General features: G+C 40.6%; 2 protein-coding genes across 2 annotated transcripts; one reads left to right on the top strand and one right to left on the bottom strand.

The window, feature by feature from the left end:
* Nucleotides 1–118: 118 nt before the first annotated feature.
* On the bottom strand, nt 119–8,463 carry dlst (dihydrolipoamide S-succinyltransferase). Its single transcript, XM_053434612.1, has 15 exons — nt 8,305–8,463; nt 7,353–7,386; nt 7,204–7,243; nt 6,667–6,728; nt 6,486–6,560; nt 6,311–6,366; nt 5,152–5,260; nt 4,858–5,028; nt 4,589–4,674; nt 4,361–4,458; nt 2,601–2,731; nt 2,104–2,177; nt 1,916–1,999; nt 1,650–1,817; nt 119–816 (listed from the first exon to the last, which is right to left on the bottom strand). The coding sequence occupies exons 1-15, from the start codon at nt 8,365–8,367 to the stop codon at nt 682–684; spliced, it is 1,386 nt and encodes a 461-aa protein (XP_053290587.1). The 5' UTR covers nt 8,368–8,463; the 3' UTR covers nt 119–681.
* A 915-nt stretch (nt 8,464–9,378) lies between these two features.
* prox2 (prospero homeobox 2) lies at nt 9,379–18,790 on the top strand. The gene is given in 6 exon segments (XM_053434725.1): nt 9,379–9,447; nt 10,795–11,590; nt 11,593–12,413; nt 14,494–14,601; nt 15,992–16,186; nt 17,968–18,790. Coding segments are annotated over 5 exon segments (2,028 nt in total). The 5' UTR covers nt 9,379–9,447; nt 10,795–10,854; the 3' UTR covers nt 18,136–18,790.
* Nucleotides 18,791–19,399: the final 609 nt, after the last annotated feature.

Here is a 19,399-nt window from a genome sequence, read left to right on the forward strand (position 1 = left end):
CCAACAATTTTTTTGTACATTTAAAATGGATAAACTAACAATTTATGCCCTGGGTATATTCTTATAAATGTATTTACCCAAACTCAATGAGAGCACAGAAGAAGTCCAAGACAATACCTACAGGTGAGTAATGCAGTTTTTATTGTTTAAAACTTAATTTTTTCTTAAATAGTCTTTCTTACACAGCATTAAAACATCTTTCCTCGTGTTTGCAAAACAGATGGCGTCAATTCTCAGGAGGATTTTGTCACTTCTGACATTTTCAGCAAGTGTTTCTTTGTTTAAAGCCCAAATATGTGCTCATTGTTCTCTCAACCAAAATTATGAAATGACACTATGCAGTTTGAACTATATTTGCCATTCATCTCACAATAAGGTGACATTTCATTTAGTTGAATGTAGAAAATGACATATAGCTCACATGTGTAATCGAACATCCTTTTCTTTTTGATCTAGACACCAGCACCACAGAAACCCGACCCTGACATTATCCTCAGCAGCACCAACATTATAATCACTGCCAGTCTTACAAAATGTCCATTGCACAACCCAACTGTTTCTCTCTTCTATATTTAACCAACACAACAATACATCATCTGCAGTTTATGGTAATGTTCATCAGGTGAGAACAGCCACTGTTGTAGGGTGGTTTGTTTGGTTGGGCCTGGAGGTCACAGGGGTTCACATGTCAAGGAGCAGCACCCTGGGGTCCTCCACCACCGACTTGATCTTGCGCAGGAAAGTGACGGCCTCTCTTCCGTCAATCAGACGATGATCGTACGTCAGGGCGACGTACATCATGGGACGGATCTCCACCTGCACAAGGGACACATCACAGAGACAAATTCCTTATACTACAGCTGGACATCTCTATTAGCTTCACAAAGACGATAAACAACAGGCTTGATTTGATATACATCTATTGTACAGCTGAATGATAAGTGAATTATTCAAAATAAGAAAATAATGGGCAACTATTTGTAAATTGATGATTAATCGATAATGAAAATAAAGCTGCAGGTCTAATCTATTGTTCATTCTCTCAATGCAAATTTTCATGAAAATAAAGATAAGACCCCTCTTCAATATGTCCAGCTTGCTGCTTAATTACATCCCTGATTTGCAGCCACCACAAGCAGGAACACTTTCCTTGAAAAAAACAAAAGAAAAACCTGATTCTCACTTCTAACGTAGCAGCAGTTTTTCCATTTGAATGGAGAAAATCAATGAGCTGGTTCATTTCGTCACCACTGTGATGTCATGATGGTGTTACTGCTAGCACCAACACCTTCAGGAGCCTCCTCTGACCCAGGAAATCTCAGTTTCAGAAGACCAGTGAGACTTCTGCTTCTGTTTCCCGTCCTGTTGTTTAAAGAAGTCTAATATTTCTGCAGTTGGTCCAAAAGACTCAATTATCCCTCAACCTCAGTTTGATCCAGACCGCCTCTTTGGCTGGAACTAAATTTTGGTCCATTGGCTCCAAACACTTCTTATGTCATATTCAGATAAAATGTATCTACTGAATCACTGCTACTTCATTTCCATCAGTTTTCACCTGAATCTGTGTGCGACTATTCTACTTCTAAGAACATTGTGGCCTTTTTTGAACACCATTGTGTATTTAAATGTTTAGCATTGAGGAAACATACCTTGCCATTGACTGCCACAGGCCTGTCAAAGATGCCATGCATGCCTAAAATAGCGGACTGTGGTGGGTTGATAATGGGCGTCCCGAACATGGACCCAAACACGCCACCGTTACTGATGGTGAAGGTTCCTCCATCCATGTCCTCAACAGCCAGCTCATTCTTACGAGCCTACAAGAAACAATCACACGATCACAATTAGCGCTAGTCACATGTTGAGGAAAATGTAAAAGAGAATTTACAGAATATTAAATAATAGGATATATTACCTTTTCTCCCAACAAATTTATGGTTTTCTCAATGTCTGCAAAATTCATTCCCCCCACGTTCCGGATCACAGGGACCACCAGACCCTGAGAGAGAAGTCACATGATTAAGTTTTTCCTCCTTTACATTAGAGCCGAGTGGGTTGTCAAGTACTTCCACTCAGTGTTACAACATTATCCACCCGACTTACCTTTGGCGTGGACACAGCCACACTGATGTCGACGTAGTCCCTGTACACAATCTCTTTGGTTGTGTCATCAATTACTGCACACACACAAAGATCAGAAATATTGTAAACTGGAAGAATACAGATTAAAATAGTTCGTTATCACTTCATTTATCACAAAGATTAATTACCTTTTCTCAAATATAATTTCTCTTATGTGCCAGGAACAAGGAACATGAAACCAAATCTAAAACAGATTTTAGATTTTCAAACGCCAGAGAATAACTAACTAACCTATTTACTGACCTTACACCAGCCTGACCTATTTAGAGAGACCCCTCCTGCTTCATTGTGGTCCCACTAAATAGGTCAGGCTGGTATAAGAGCAGTAAATAAGTTAGTGATGAGTTTTGAGGTTTGGCAGTGAACGATACCGAAACTTAAAACTATTCACCACACACACTTGCAGTGACCAACATGCAAAGACGACAGCCGAACAGATACCACAAAGAAAGCCATACCAGCATTGACAGCAGGCTGATCTGCCAGAGCGTAGGCAGCAGCCTTCACAAATGCCGACATGAAGCCCAACTTGATGTTGTGCTTTTTCAGGAAGGCATCTTTGTAAGAGGTCCTCATCTCTGAGATGTTGCTGCAAGGAAACAGAAAAATATTCAGATCAATTTGCAACTTAGTAGAAAAAGCAACAGGCAAAGGTTGAAGCCTATAAGATAGTGGATTTGGTGCATTCCCAAGAAATTAAGAGAAAACATATGGTGGTTCTAAATCATGGGGTATTTTATGTATGTTCTAGGTTGAGTCGTTTGGACAGATTACCACTAAAATTGGTGTATGGATCAGGAAATAACCCAATCTCAGAGGGCAGATTCAGAATTTGTCCTTCTTTTGAGTTAGCCACTTTTTTTAAACTGTTTACTATATTAGAATATATGGATCCTAATTAAATCAGGGATGTTTAGGAGACTAAAATAAAAATTTATCCGAATAAAAATCCATATCTAGTGAATTAAAATGTAGTTTGATAAGGGGACTGTTGGAGGAATGTACTCTACAGAGTGCCATTCTAGTTTTAAATTCAACAATAGCTAATTTATTTTATTATTTGCTTAAGTTGAGTTGTCTTTCATAGCTGTGGCTCTGATTCACTATCATCCTACAAGCCGATAGTGTGCGCTACATGGAAGTGAAGAGAACTTGTTCAGGAGTAACATCAATGCTTTTTAATATAGTGACCATTATAAAGTTGTTTACTAGTTTGTTGTTTTTAAATGCACAACCCATGACCCTCACTAATAAAGTGAACACAAATTTTAAAACAAAAACAATTAGATACCAAAACTGTAAAATTGTAACCACGTTATGAAAGATAGACATCACAAATCTGACAAAATCCTGTAAGCTACCATGTATGTTTGCTTTTTGATAGATCACGGTGAATTAAAGCTACTGAAATTGGACAGCTAATCGTTTCACCGTTGCCCATTTTTCTCTTGTATCTCTCTTTTTAATTGTTTGTTTTCCTGTCTCTAACCCTGTTGAAGCTCTAGGATTTCTCCACTAACATAATTAGCCACTCCCAAGACACAGACTCTCCGAGAAAGGAGAGAAGAAGCGATAAAAATCTTCACTTTCTAGGGCCTGTAAATCTTATTGGGCTGTCATAAAAGCCCATATCGGTTGAGGCAGCTCTTCCACTCAGAGCGCAGGTCTCTGTGGGCCCCCGCAGATGCTCCGGCCTCCTGCTCTGACTAGCTCCTTCGGCTCCAGATGAGCCCTAGCCTGGGAAGTCTTCCTCCAGAGCGTCAATGTCAATCCAATTAGGATACATAGAAAACCCTGAATAGCTGAAAGCGGACACCACACATTTGCGGGGAAAAGAAATCCTCAAAGTGTCCTCTTCAGCACAGGGGGCAAGTGCAGACAATAACATTTCCTTGTAAATTAATAAAACCTGTTTTAACAATTCTTATCTTCGTTTTAGATGGCATTACGACCAAATATTTACATTCCAGTGTTTAAAAGGGTATCGGGTTTCAAAAAGCTTTTCCGATTGGACAGATTCCAATCTATAACAATTTGTGCAAGTGTTGTTTGAGCCTTGAGCTTGACAGAGATATATCAACACTATGTGTACTGTATGTATACTATGCTGTTACTGCATGGGAACACAAACTATCAAACATGTCTTTGGGTAATAGAGCAGATTAGATGTGTGTCTGAGGGCTCAATAATGTAGGTTGACCAATTTAGAGTTTCCTACCGCATGTCGACCTCATTAAACGTTGTCAACATAGCACAGGTGTTTTGGGCTTCCTTCAGTCTCTGGGCAATTCTTAGTCTCATGCGGTTCATCTTGACCTTAATCATAAAAAAAATTGAATTAATACAAATACCAGTCTCAGTAAACAGTTACTCTTACTTTAATGGACCAATAAATAAATATAAAAGCAATCAGGACCCCGCCACAATAGTGATTTTTGCACTTTACCCTGCTCTCTGTCCTGGCTCCTTTAGCTCCGCCCTCTGCTTGGGCCACTGGTGCTGCATGAGCAGCTGTGGGCTTGATGGCTGAAACTTCCAAAAAATAAATGAAGAAGCAGTCAGTACCTCTAGTTGTCAGTTTAGTGAAACTGGTTAAGGCCAGTGTTTACAGAAAAGCCCAACAATGATTAACCATTTAAGCTTGAGGTCGGGAGCACAGATGTCAAGCAAAACACTTCTCACATGACACAGACAGTCTGTCTGATGAAAACTAACCTGGTTTGATGTCCATAGCATGTGCTGGCACAGGTGGCACAGGGGGCATAGTTGTGGGAATGGGGCCCACAGACGAGGGAGGAGGAGGAGGCGCAGCAGCAGAAGGTGGTGGAGGGGCCACAGCGGCCGGAGCCTCTGCTTTCGGAGCTTCTGCAGCCTTAGGAGCAACAGCTTAGGACAGAGCGGTGAATGGTTACAACATTAAAATGTCAATAAATTAATTAATTATCTCATTAACTAGACTATACCATGTTAATATCAAACATTTCAGTACAACTCCTGGATTATACAGACCTCCTTTTCTAAGCTTGAAAAGAGGAGTTCCCGCCTCGACTTTCTCTCCATCAGGAATCAGAAGCTCCTCAATCACTCCAGCAACAGGAGCGGGAACCTGCACTGAGGTCTGATGACAGGCAAAACAACCAGTTTAAATAAGAGAAGTGAAAATGTACAGGTCATATGTAAATTTCTCATGTTTGTAACAAATTAAGGTATGAATTCAAATTTAAAAAAAATCTAAAACCATATTACCAGGATTTTATGTTTAAGTTGAAAATTCAATATCAGGGAAAAGGCAACAAGCCCTTGTTATCTCATTCTTGTTGTGCAACATACTCCATAATAACATGGAATCTGTACACAGATTTCCCACAGCTTCTTAAGCATTAAACCCAAGAACTTTTCAAAGACTTTCCAGGCACAATTACCACAAAGTCAATGGCCCTACAAAAAGCAATCAATAACAATGTGTAACTGATGCTATATTGTTTATCTTGAAATAATGCCAATGATAATAATGCACAATTTGTGCACAATTTCCAACAATGTAAAAATAATCATCAAGCTGTAATTAAATAATGATTGTTTATTGTAAATAAGATGTAGCTTTAGCATCTTATATTATTGGTTTCAAAAGTAAATGCAAAACAATGACATCATTGTCTAACTTCATATTGATATAAAGACATCGTTCCTACCATGTGATCATAAATGATTTGGGTTGTGAAAATAGGAATAAGAGATAACTTGATAAATACAACCTTGGAACTTATTCATGATGCCACTTATACTCACATATGATACCATAATTTCATTACCATTATCAAAGCCAAACTAGGATAAACAAGTTATGTACAATATAATTCCGATAATAAAACCTGGTTAAACACTTGAAGGTTGCTATTCTCAATACGAATAAGGCATCTTTAAAGACAAACAACTGCAACAAACACAATATTAATACCAGAAAATAAAAGTTGACATTTTTAACTCTTATCTCATTCATCTTTGGTTTTAAACCTAAGCGTCTTCAGTGTATGAGAAAAACTAATTTCTGGAGAGGACTAGATGTCTGTTTTCAAAAACTTTCAATGCCTTGATTGAGATCCACAAACTTTTAAATATTTTTGAAGGACCGATGGCAACCCTTTGAATAAGATTTAATAAAATGTACCTTATCTGTCTCAATTTCACACACCACCTCATCCTCTGAGACTGAGTCTCCAACAGCTGCAGGGGACAAAAAAGTGGTTTTTGCATCTCATTACAACCGTCGGTTGACTCTGGTTGTACTATGATCAGTGTTTTATCAGATAAGACTAATGTATCTTTTTTTTTTATGGAGTTACCTTTTTCCCACCTTACGTCCCCTTCTGTGACAGATTCTGCAAAGGCAGGGGTCTTGACTGTGACAACGTCATCCCCTGGAGAGCAAAGACAAGTCAAAGGAAATTAAGTCCTCCACTCATCAGGTTCTGTGCCTCATATCCGCACAGGTGTAAAAAAAGAGTCATACAGGGTAAAACATACTGTAGGCTACAGATGTCCTGAAGTACTGGATTTGGAAGATGCTGGATCGGGGATCCGATTTTCTGAAATAAAACATTTAAATCAGGCTGGCTTTTCATTTGGATTGCATGTAGGTAACGAACCATTTCTGATTCATCATTTAATTAACTTTTGGCTGACAGACAGATACTGATAATTAGAGGCTGATACCAATAATAGGGAGTAAAACATACTCTATAACAAAATATATAGAATAAAATTTGGGATAAGATGTTTTTATCAAACCCTTAAGAAAAATACATTTTATTGAGGTTGATAGCTTACAGTTTACCCATAAACTTTCAGCCAGCTAATGTATTGGTTAGGAACTGATGACAATTGGAAAACACATTTATGACAGTATATGGGTGGCAGAGTTATGACACTATCTGTGGTGACCACCGTCAATAAAACAACTACATCTTCATCAACATATACTCGTGGTGTGATTATGTGCTTGAAATTTGGAAGTAAATGTCCTTTTCTCAAGAGAAAAGCCAGATGCTTGGATGTACTTACACAGTGTTGTTGAAGGTGACAGAATGGCTTGCTGACAGAGCTGTTGGGGGAAGGACAAGAGAAGCTTATAAATAACTTCTTGCAGCAGGACTTTAAAAAAGCTAAGATTTGGATTAAAGACTTCATGCTTGAACAGTCAGCACAAATACCTGATGAAGCTCGACGAGCCAACGCATTATTCCCCTGTGAAGAGACAGTCAAATATTAACCTTTGAAATGATTTATCAGTTATGTCTGCAAGAATATGTTTATAAGTTGGTTAAGGAAGACATGAAGATAATAACAAGGCTCATACAGACAATATTTGACAGTGGAGATTATTCATTAGTGACAGGAGAGTAATCAATAGGTAAAGAAATCAGTGTTGTAGGTAGAAGTGTCAGTTCTCAGTATTAGACGATGACCTTTGACATTATCAATAAAACTATCGAACAGGTAGCTTGTGGGTTCACATGGCAACTAAACCAGCAAATGCACATTAATATATTATCTGTATGCATGTGTATGTTGTGAATGTGAGTCTGTGCAGCTTATTTAAAAACTGCATTACAGGTTGTTGACAATTAAAAAAATGAGCTCTACAGACTTTTGACTTTACAGAATTCGATTCTAAACGACTACAGAAAGTCTGAAAGACAAACTTAACACTCAAGTTACACAAATGAGCTAAACTGGGTGTCACTTCTCCCATAAACCATAATATGACCTCAGCATGACAGCTAACTGCAGCTAGTTTAGCTTCCCATACATTTAGCTTGGCGTGGCTAGCATGTTCTTGCTAGGTGGCTAAATGTCACTAGATAAGTTTGCGTCAAGTAAAACGAACATCTCCCGGGGGGTCTCTCTGCTTTGGTTGAACCTTTAATATTAGTGTCACAATGTGAGACACGTGGAACACAAAGGCCCTGCTGTAGCCGTGAACACGGGCCACAGCAGGGACTTGTGTGAGGAAGTGTCAGACTGCCCTTGGCTCACAATGTTACGGCCTGACCGCGGCCTACAGCAGCCAGCTGGCTAATGCTAACGCTAGCTCTGACAGCGGCAGAGGGACAGGAGTTTATCCCGCAGCCTTTAACCCGCGTCGGTCTGCTCGGTGCCTACCTGGCGGAGGGCAGAGAGGGAGCGGCCGAAATTCCTGGTGAGACACCGGGACTGGGACAACATGGTGGCTGTGTGACAGCAGCCTGTCCGCGGAGAGGAAGCTGCGGGTTGTATGGACAGGAGAAACACGAGGAAGTGGAGTGGGAGAAACCAAATGCTCCAAGCGGAGGGGGGAGCAGAGGGGGAGGAATTAGGGTGGTCGGCCCCTGATCCACGCTGATCTTCTGGTCCTCTGCTCCTCCTCACTACAATCTGTTGGGTGCTCTGCAAATAAAGGGAAAATACAGGAAACCTACGGTTTACATTCCATATACAAACATTGGAGAGAGGAGAGGAGAGGAGATATGGATAATTTCACATGTGCCTAATGCCTACAAGTAGCTAGATGAAAAACATAGAATAGAATACATTTTAGTAGAATATAATAGAAAAAGAATAGAATAAATTAAACTACAATAGAATTAATTCTAGTAGAATAGAAAATAAAAGAATGGAATAGAATAGAATAGTCATATATTTCGATTAGATAGCATATGCGTGTTGCTACTAAACATACATTGGTAGATAATGGAATGGAATAAAATAGATATTGACTGTTAAGTACAAATACAAAATTATGATATTAGAACAACTTTTGCATCTGACCAAACAAACCTTTGAGTGACACATTAGCCTTGGTAATGCTGTAATAGGTGAATAGAGAATAAGACATTAGAAGTTTTTCTTTAGTTGCATTCAAAATTCAAGCTCTTGTCAGGTTTACTATTGAGATTTATGCTTGTGTGTGTCTATGACCTATTGATCAGTCAGTTGTCATTTGGGAGCAAATTAGTGTTGGATTATATAGTTGTTATTTTTTCCCCAGACCAAATAAATTTGAAGGTATAGAATCACAAAATTGCAACAATTATTTCAGTGTTCTTCCAATCCAATGCGCTGTGGAAGCACAGTGACAGAATGATCCTACAGATACTTTCCTCTGTCAGATACTTGGCTCCTGCTGAGTCCATATGACCACAGTGTTGAAACATGGCCACGCCCCGGCTCACTTTGATTCATCGTGTGTCTCTGATGCGCTCCGACCGTCCACCCCTCAGTGCGCACAGGCCATTCTCAGCTCCGCACGGCGACCCAGCGCAACAGGTAAGATCCCAGCACCGCCACTCTGTGTGTGTGTGTGTGTCAGTGTGTGTGTGAGGAGTGGTCAGACTGCAGCCCTGTGGGAGTGTGACAACGTGTGTGTCTGCAGACCCAGCTCATCACTTCACTTTAGTGAGTCCTCATGTCTACTTGGTGATTTGAACCTTTTACGCGTGCTTCTAGCGCAACTGACAGCTTGGTGAGTTTTTGGTGAATGACTTCTTTTAAGGACTATTTAGTGAATGTTTCATGTATCAGTCAAAAATACATTTGATTTCTTTAAAATAATTACTTAAGAGTTTCTTTGTAATAGAAAAGTGCTCTGTGCCTTTACTTAGTTTCAAATGTTAGACTTATATTTTATCTGTGAATTGTATGTTCTGTAAAGAGTAAAGGTAACCAAAATAACTGCCGTGTCCAAAAATTCAGGAGATTCAAATGATCTTAAACTTTTCTTGGTCTTGCTGATAGAATGCTCACTTATTTTAGAAACCTAAGTTGGACTTATATAGGTTTTATAAATTACTATCTTCAAATGTAGAAATATAAGATAAGTTGTGCTCCTAGAAAGTCCATCTGTCTCACATGTACAATGCACATATATAATTGAAATAATTAAATTTGTGTTTTTGGATAAACATTTTTTATTAAACAAACATATCGAGAAGGAATTAGTTAGCAGACTAAGTCGATTCATCTTTTACTCTTGGTTTTTCCTGAAGATGAAAGCATGAACACACAGAGCCGTTTCTCGTGCGAGAGCGTTGGCTTTGCTGAAATTTACCAGGTTCTTCATCACAGTTGTTCTTTTTTTATTCTTAGAATTAACCCATGACATAATGCAAATGAATGCACTCTCTTGGTGTTTAAGATCAATGATGGGTGTTTATTTAATTTCTTAACAGAACTGCGGAGTTTGCAAAGTGAAATACACTCATATATAACGGTAAAACCAGTAAATTGTTGTGGTCAATTCAATTTAAGTTTAAGTTAAAGACTAATTTCATGGGTTATGAATAACATGACATAACTACACCTGTAAGTTCTATTTAATAGATGAATTTGATTATTTAAAAAATGTATATGCTTTATCTTTTCTCTCCATCCAAAGTATAAAGAGAGACGACAGGCTTTTCTCACAGCTGTTTACTATAATATTATTGTTCAACAGGCATAGACAGAAAAATACTTAAGATGTATTTTTTTTTATAAAAAAGCAGTATAGGATAATGACACATAAATGATTAACAACAATTTGTGGCCTTACGTTTTTTTAATCTAATTTTGTAAAATGTGTTGTTCTTTATTATTAGTCAACATTTAATGTGGTAAACGTGTCTGTGTTTTCAGATTCCTTCCTTTTTCCTGAACTCACACTCATCACCGTGCGTTGCTGACGCCCCAGTGAGCATGAACCTCAGTCTCCCGGACCAGAGCATGCACAGCTCCAGTGAAGGCTGCATGGAGGACGACAAACCTGACGTCATGTTGCCTTGCTTCCGCAGAAACATGTATGACGAGCCTTTGGCCTCATACTCCAACGGCTCCATCATCTCTCAGCTCCTTCGCAAGACAATCCACAGCAAGAGGGCACTGGATGAAAGCCATTTCTACCTTTCGGGCTCCACCGCTGCTGACTCTGGCCAGGAAGACCAGAGCAGCGTCTCCTCTAAGGACAGCACGGTGGAAGCCACCTCCCCCACTGGTCACATCTCCACAGGAACCAGTGTGGACGGTGAGCATCCCATGGCCGACCACCTGCAGGCCAAGAGAGCCAGAGTGGAGAACATCATCAGGGTCATGGCTGGCTCTCCCAACAGCAAGCAGCACGGAGACAGCGAGAGGTCAGATGCAGAGGTCAGAGACACCAGGGAGGCCAGGGACGTCTACAGGGAGAACAAACGCAAACAGAGGTTGCCTCAGCACCAGGAGCACAGTGTCGGAGGACCGGCGAACAGACGACCTGGGAGCAGCAGTGGTGACAACTGTAACACCAAGGACGAGGAGTGTCACAAGCTGAAGGAGCAGCTCCACAGCATGCAGAGGCTCCTGCGTCAACTCCAGGAGAAGTTCCTTCAAGTTTACAACCGGGACGATCCTGAACATGACGTCAGAGAAGAAGCAGAAATCGCCGTTGAGCAGGACACTCTGGCAGAGAGCGCAGAGTCACGCTACAGAAACGCTGAGCTGAAGATGATTTTGAGATGAAGAACAGCAGGATGACAGCAGAGTGTAAGGACCGAATGAAAGCGACCGGTCATGTGGCACAACAGAGAGAAAATCAGAACCTACAGGACGCCCTGAAGCAGGAGCTCTCCCGGGCTGTAAACGAGTGTGTGGACAGGGTGTTCAAGAAGACGTCCTCCACAGGGCTGGACTTCTCCCCTCAGCCGTGCATGTGCTCGTCTCCGGAGATGCAGATGAGTGTGGGCCCAGACAGGAAGAGCCAGCAGGCCAGCTCCACCCATGATCAGCCCCAGTCTGAGGAGGCAGCCGTCAAACCCCGTTCCTTGGAGTACTACAAAAGCTCTGCAGCTCAAAGCCCACAGGACCAGACAGAGGCTCTGTCACTGGTGGTCCGCAAGCCGCCAGTGACCCCCATGAGCTCGGTAACCCAAACAGTGAAGAGGCCCTACCCTGTGCACCAGACACCATTTCAGTTCAATTACAGCACCCCGCTGCACGACAGCCAGATCCTCGAGCACCTCCTCAAGTACGGGCCCCATTCCAGCTTTGGGGCTCTGCCCTGCATGCCCCCGTCAATGGACAGGAACTCTCCAGACTCAGTGGACCTGCCCTGGGAAACCCTCACCATGAGGTCCAAGGTGACCTCCAGCCACCTGGGCCACCACCCTCGCCCCTCCGCCCTGGGGGCAGTGACGGTCGACAGTCTGTGTCTCCCTCACGTCAAGATCGAGTGCAGTGATCTGCAGAGCATGGCTGAACGAAACCCCTACATGTCTCTCAACATATCCTTTCAGTTGAATGAATGAAAACATTTGTTTTGCAAGTGTCCTTACCTTTGCAAAAAAAAGAAAAAAACATGGTTGTTTATTATTGTTGTTAAAAACTTACTATAATTAGAAGGCACAAGAGCACAAACCTCTAGGGCCAACAGTCCCCTTAAATTCAATCAAGCTCCACCGAATTGTACACAGTCATTAGCTCCTTTAATATGCCAGATATTTTTCAACAAGTTCCATTATTACTCCCTAGGTAAAAAACAGTGAAATGTTAAAAAAAAGTCCTCTATCACACCGTGGAAGAAAGAGAAAAAAGTTTTTAAGATTAAAAAAAACAAAAACTCCTCTGTGAGGGGTTTTAATCAGATTCCCAGATATGTACACTGAAAGAACACAAATCCTCAAATTTAGCATTTACTTATAAAACAGCTAAAACTGAAATCAGACATTTATTTTTTATTTTATTTCACTCATTGGCTTAAATTGATCAATAAATTGGCATAAAAACTGAATTCAAAACATCACAAAATAAAGAGTGGTAGGTTTTATAATATCTATAATATCTATGCTGTATTTACCTTGTATTTCCTCCCTATATTTCAGCTTTGCTATTTGAACAATGGCTGGTTGAGGTTCATTGCAACATGGCCAGTTCCAGTAACAAACTTCAAGGAGAATTTTATCTTTGATCTCGGTAACCCCACAGAAAATTACAGCATCTTCTTTAATCTGAGCAGAGTAATGACTTTAAGTCTAGAAAAAGACAAATAAAAAGGAATACAAGGCTTTGATAAGAATTGCCAGGAACAAAAGCCAATTTTTCAAAGGCAGAGAAAGCATTGGTTTCTGTTTCAGGAAGCGTCCTTTTTTTCTGACTTGAAAAGGTGCAGGATCTATTTCTCCATCATCAGAGTGATAGGGGTGCATCTAAAAGGTCACATCTGAGTGCCGGTGGAAAACACAAGTGCTTCCCCACCACAACACTTGAGCTCTTGTCTTGAGCATTTGTTGTTGGATACCTTTGTCAGAATGTACATGATTAAAATAGAGTGCAAGATGACGGTGTATTTACCTCGCAGGAGCATAAAGAAAATCACTCACATGGCAAAGTTGATCAGAGTGGGGAAGAAATTTGATCATTGTTTAGAAAGTTAAATTAGTAAAAAAAAATCCCGCTGGAGTCCACAATCAATATGATCAGAATAATTTCTACTTTTTACTGTTCAAAGTGATCGAAATGAATAATTTCTTTATTTACCGTAAAACCTAAAAACAGATTTCAGTTTTGTGTATCCTCTCGTCGTAAAGGCATTAGAGAGGAATACAACGTGGCACCTCTCAGGATTTGCTTTGTCTTTACTGTGCAAAGAGCTCTGCCTCTCTTTGAACAATACCACATCAATCTTTCATTCCAACTTCTTTATTTCAAAGCTAGCGTTCCTTAATAAATGTATGGCGTGGTGACCCGATAAGGAAATATTATGACCTAAGGCGTTGTGATGGACTACAGAGGAAATGCTCCTGAGCATCTTCATTGCCACGGGGGGGAGAACTTGAGAAAGAATCACATGTATTAATATTTACAATAAAGGAAATATATGGTGTTGATCGAATAGTAAATGTGATGTTTTTTTATGGCATTTAAAATTATTTAAAATATACCACATAACCTATTGGATTTTTATATAAAAGTAACTTTTAACAGAATGATTTGCTGCGTATTTCTGTAGGAAAAAAAATATGTAGCATCATTTATTGTCTTGAAAATCTACTTTATTATATCAACAAATCAGCTCCCTTTTTCAAAACATTTCAAACAAGCTGTCTTAACCGGCAGGCATGAAGTGCCCCGCTCTAATTAAAAATCCCTAATCTAATTCGTAATTCTGTTTTGCCAATAAGCACATGTTAGGGTCATTATTGACTCCCTGGTTAATGCCGAGCTGTTCTTTAGCGAAATTCAATTTAGCTGAAGATTGAGGCAACACAATACTCTGCTCTGCTATCACTTTGCACAGAACTGTATGCTGTGTGTTATATTTAATTGTCTGGGGTGTTTTTTTTTGGCCTTAACGTAAATGTGAACATCCAGGAGGGTCTCACCCCGAGCCATCTGAAGAAGGCAAAGCTCATGTTCTTCTACACCCGCTACCCCAGCTCCAACGTGCTGAAAACTTTCTTCCCTGATGTCAAGGTAATTACATTTTTCTACATTTAATAAAAATAAATTACAAAAAATGAACTTTTTATTTAACATGTAAAACAAAGCAGCCCTTGTGTTTGTCCTGCGTTTCACTCCCCGGTGTCTACTTGTCAGTGTGTGTTTGGGACAGAAAAATCAGCAGTGTGTCGGAGGAGAGAAACAAAAACGCAGAGGGTTTAAATAACAAAGCCACTGAGCTGCTAGTATGTCCTGGGGGCAGAGGGAGATACAGGGGCATTCTCTCTTTAAAAAAAGCCACTCCAGTCAGCAAATGGAGTGACAAAGGACTCTGTAGGAAAGGCATTGCTATTGAGTGTCAACAGAGAGTTGGTATTAGAGACTTGTGCGGCTGCAACCAGGCGGCGGGGAGTTGGCCCTAAACACAACATCCTGTGTGTTTTGGCCTTGGTCTCGTGTCATGCCTCCTCTTCTGTCTCCTCTTTTTTTTTTGCCTTCTCTCTTGTCTCCTTATCTGCATCCTGTTGTTATCTCTTCTCATTCATCCTATTCATCCCTCATTGCTTTTCCTTTTTCCCTATTTGTAGCACAAGCTCCCTCTCACCTCTCCTGCCATGTTTCTCTCAATATTCTCCAAATACCTTTCCACTTTCTCTCTACCTCTCCTCTCCTCTCTTGTCTCCTGGATCTCCAAGCCAGTTCATGGGGCCCCCTGCCCCGCAATCTGCTTTGACCCCCGGGGTCAGGGGGGGGAGGATGCTGCAGCCCTGCGAACGTCTCCACCTTGCTTAAAATCCTGTGGTGGGAAGTAGCACTGGACAAAAGAGCACCTAATCCCAGTGTCTGATTCCATCCTATCAGCCCGAGTCAATGAGAGGGAAGCTTCCTTCTGTCCTTATGCCGCCGCTCTCTCACCCACCACACCAGAGAGAAGAAGCGTCTTTGATGCTTGCCCAGCCCTAAGGCATTTTTTTCCTTCTTTCTGGATGATGAGATAGAATAACAAGACTAATGTCAAGACTGAGTTTAGAAACACACAGCCCCGACAGATGTTTTTTCATCCTGCACATTGGTGGGAAAGGATCAGAGCAATTAATGTTGCGTGGAGTGACAGACCATTAGGTGGCATTTTGCCTTGAAGGTACAGGTTTACAGTCAATTATGGAAAAGGTTTCTCAAGCCAGCGCATCAGAAGGTAATTTCACTTTAAATGAATAGGATGGAGAATAATATTTTAATTATAATTAAAGAATTCTGGCATTGCATATTTCGAAATGAGTTCTTCAATTTTAGGGACTTCTTTGCAGGGAGGTCGAAGGTCGAGCCACGCCGAAGGAGACGCTGGCTGCACAGATGTTGTCGGGGCACGGCTGCAGTTGTGTCCGCGGTGTGACAACTAGTATTATTTTCTCTCCATTTCTAGTTCAACCGCTGCATCACCTCTCAGCTGATCAAGTGGTTCAGCAACTTCCGGGAGTTCTACTACATCCAGATGGAGAAGTTCGCCCGCCAGTGCATCGTCGACGGCATCAGCGAGGTCAAAGACATCACAGTTAGCAGGGACTCGGAGCTGTTCCGGGCACTGAACATGCACTACAACAAAGCCAATGACTTCCATGTAAGTGTCTCATCAGTCATTTGTCTCTCATGGTCCACTTTGTAGTGTTTGATCAATACAAAGTTGAGCATTAGATTTTGTTGAAGAGGTTTTTGCTCTTAACAGATAAACAAGGTTTTCTCAAAGTAGAAGATTATATCTTCAGTTCTCTATTACTTAAGACCAGAACTAAAATCTTAAAGGAAATATTCAACATTTTGTCAAATATGGCTATGATGACAAGAGTCAGCCAATAGTCTGCAGCCAATAAGCTTAGCTTAGCTTAGCACAAAGTCTGGAAAAAAAGTCTAGCAACAAAACACATACTGCTAAGATCTCTAATTGAAATTATATCTTGTCCACATATAAACTTTAAAGTACATTTTCAGTCTTATGCACTAGACTACCTCTTGGCTCTGACCAATTGCTGGACAACCAGCAGGGTCTAAGACATAGTCCAACACCTCACCTGTCTATGGTCTTGCTAGATGTTTCCCCCTCTATCCAGTCATTATGCTAAGCTCAGCTAATTGGCTGCTGATTGTAGCCTCATATTTATCCTCCGCCAGAAAGCCAACAAGCACATTTCCCGAAAGGCCAAACTATTCATTTTAAAGCAATAGTGTTGACGCATTCGTCCCATCCGTTACTAAGCTGTTAAAGTATGTCAGAGTTCTTGTCAGCATGTGCTGCGGTCACGTATGTCTGTGTGCTGACCTGTGTGTCAGTGCTGCACCTGGGGCTGGCCAGCCTTTACAGCCTTTATCTAAACTCCAGAGTGATGCTTTATCAAACTGTGGGAAGAGGAAGCCGCAAAATCCCACTAAAACAACTCAGGATTAGAGGACCAGCACGCCTGAGCGAGGCTGAGATTGCTACTGATGCGGAATGCTGAGAAAGACGCTGCGGATTCCGAGGGAGAAGGCCGATCGGTGGGAAAGGGACGAGACCGTTGTCTTTACCTTGGGACCAAGACATTCCTTTCCCAGGGATGCTTTTGTGTCAGGAGATGAGGGGAAAGAAAAATAACTTATGCCAACAACTGTAGTACGGACCAGCCAGTGGATGGGAAACCAGGGCTGCAGGGCATTTTTTTCTCCCAGCATCCCTTGCATCTATTCACTCGCTGGTGTGTTATTATGAATCCTGTTTTCTGATATGGACAGCTCCCAGATTCTTACCCTGACTTAAACCACACCTAACCCAAACCCAGATTCTAATTCTAACCAACCACATTAATTCAAAACCTTATTTGACATCATAGAAAAATCATAATAATACTTTACCTTAAAGTTGTAAACATGACTTTAAGGAGATCTTTTAATTTAATTTAATTTAATTTAACCCTAACCCCTACCTTAAACCTTTTCAACCACAATTATCTTTACGTTTTTAACCATAATCACAATCCTCAGCTTCTTCCCATTTTTCCCAATGGATCCATGATCATGCTTTGTTGACTTTTCCCTCACAGTGAACCCCAGGGAAGAAAGAGCTCACCAGCAGTTACTCCGACTTCAGGAAAACAAGACTGGCTAATCAAAGAGGCCTATAATTGAAAGTTAATGACTGCTGCATTGCATTTATTGTATGTGTGCAGAGAACAAAGAGATCAGCTCCCTTTCATCACTTTGAGTGTTTGAAGAATTGCGCTACAGGTCTTCATTTCATATATTATTGTCTTTGAGAAAGCCGAAGATAGATGGCTTCACTCTGTGTGTAACAAGTCATCTTTTTTTCTGATAGAATAATGTTCTGGCTTGATTGACTTCCATTAAAAAAAAAAAAAATCTGTTCTCCAGGTTCCAGACAGATTCCTGGAGGTTTCTGAGATCACCCTGCACGAGTTTTACAGCGCCATCTCCGCCGCCAAAGATTCGGACCCCTCGTGGAAGAAGGCTATTTACAAGGTGATCTGCAAACTGGACAGTGACGTCCCCGATGAGTTCAAGACATCTTCCTATTTATAGGCTTAAAGAGCAGAAATGTACAGGTGAAGGAATTCGGCGAGTTTTGAAGTTAGTCCCTTGACAGTATTATTTGTTGTAGTGCATTTTAGTGAAGTGAAATGTAGATGTTAAAGAAATGATTATTTTGTTAATCTGTAAAAAAAGAAAAAAATTATGAATAGTCTGAAATGTTGTCGTTTTACTTTTATCAATACACAGGTATTGATAAAAATTAATGATCCTGTGGTTTACACTATTGTTTAGTATTTCCTCTTATAATCTGCCTCAACACATTTAGAGAGTTATTGATTTTGTGGGTGTGTAAAATTGTTTACAAAAGTGTAATCATTTGTAGTGTGGCCTTATTTAATTGAGCTGGAAGAGAGTTTTTTTTTTTTGTGGAAGTTATCCTTTGTTTTCCTTCTTTCTTAGGTGTTTGTGTGTTGTGTAAATGTACAAGCGCTGCTGTTGTATGTTGCATAATATTCTATGAATTTGTTGTAAACTATGAGCTTGACGGAATGTGCATGTGAAAATAATGCAAGTGACTGTCATGAGTTTTACCATCATGTATAAAAAGTTGTGTAAACAACAATCATTTTCAGATATTTCAGTCATAAACATTGTACTGGATGATTATTGAAATTAAAGATGCACTAAATTATAATATAAAATACATGTATTTGGTGTGTTATGGTTATTCTTTGGCAAAAACAACTACATGATGATATTTTTAAAACGTTCATAAGAAACAATATACCGCAGGTAAATGCTTTATCTCTGGTTGTAAATGTTTTACTCTCCTGTGGAAACAGTGCGTCCCAGTGCTGAGCCCCTAAGGTGCCTCTAATCCACGTCCAGCAGCCAGCTGGTAAACTATGCCGTCCTCATTGTTCACCGAAGCCAATTCAAGTCAACTTTCTAAGGCCTGCATTCATTGTGTGGCTGTTGCGGATGCGGACAACTGCCATGTCTTAAAAACAGCCACAATGCATTCCCTCCTAATGACTAATGCCCGAGGTGACCTCATATCGCAGTTGTGCCACCGAAGCAAAATTCCACAAACCCACTGGCTCTTTCTTCCAGGCACCCGCTCAGAGCAAGCCTATCGCTATCTCACACACACGCACAAATGAACTCGCAAGTTTGGTGATGTCAGAAAAGTCACAGATGAGAAGCTTCTAATGCCTTAAACCAGACAATATAAGCAGTGGATTGAATTTGATGAATCAAATCAAACTGTCAGTTGTGTATTTCACCTAGAATAAACATAATGGTAAAACAG

This window comes from Pleuronectes platessa, chromosome 11 (genome assembly GCF_947347685.1).
Source record: "Pleuronectes platessa chromosome 11, fPlePla1.1, whole genome shotgun sequence".
Lineage (NCBI taxonomy): Eukaryota > Metazoa > Chordata > Actinopteri > Pleuronectiformes > Pleuronectidae > Pleuronectes > Pleuronectes platessa.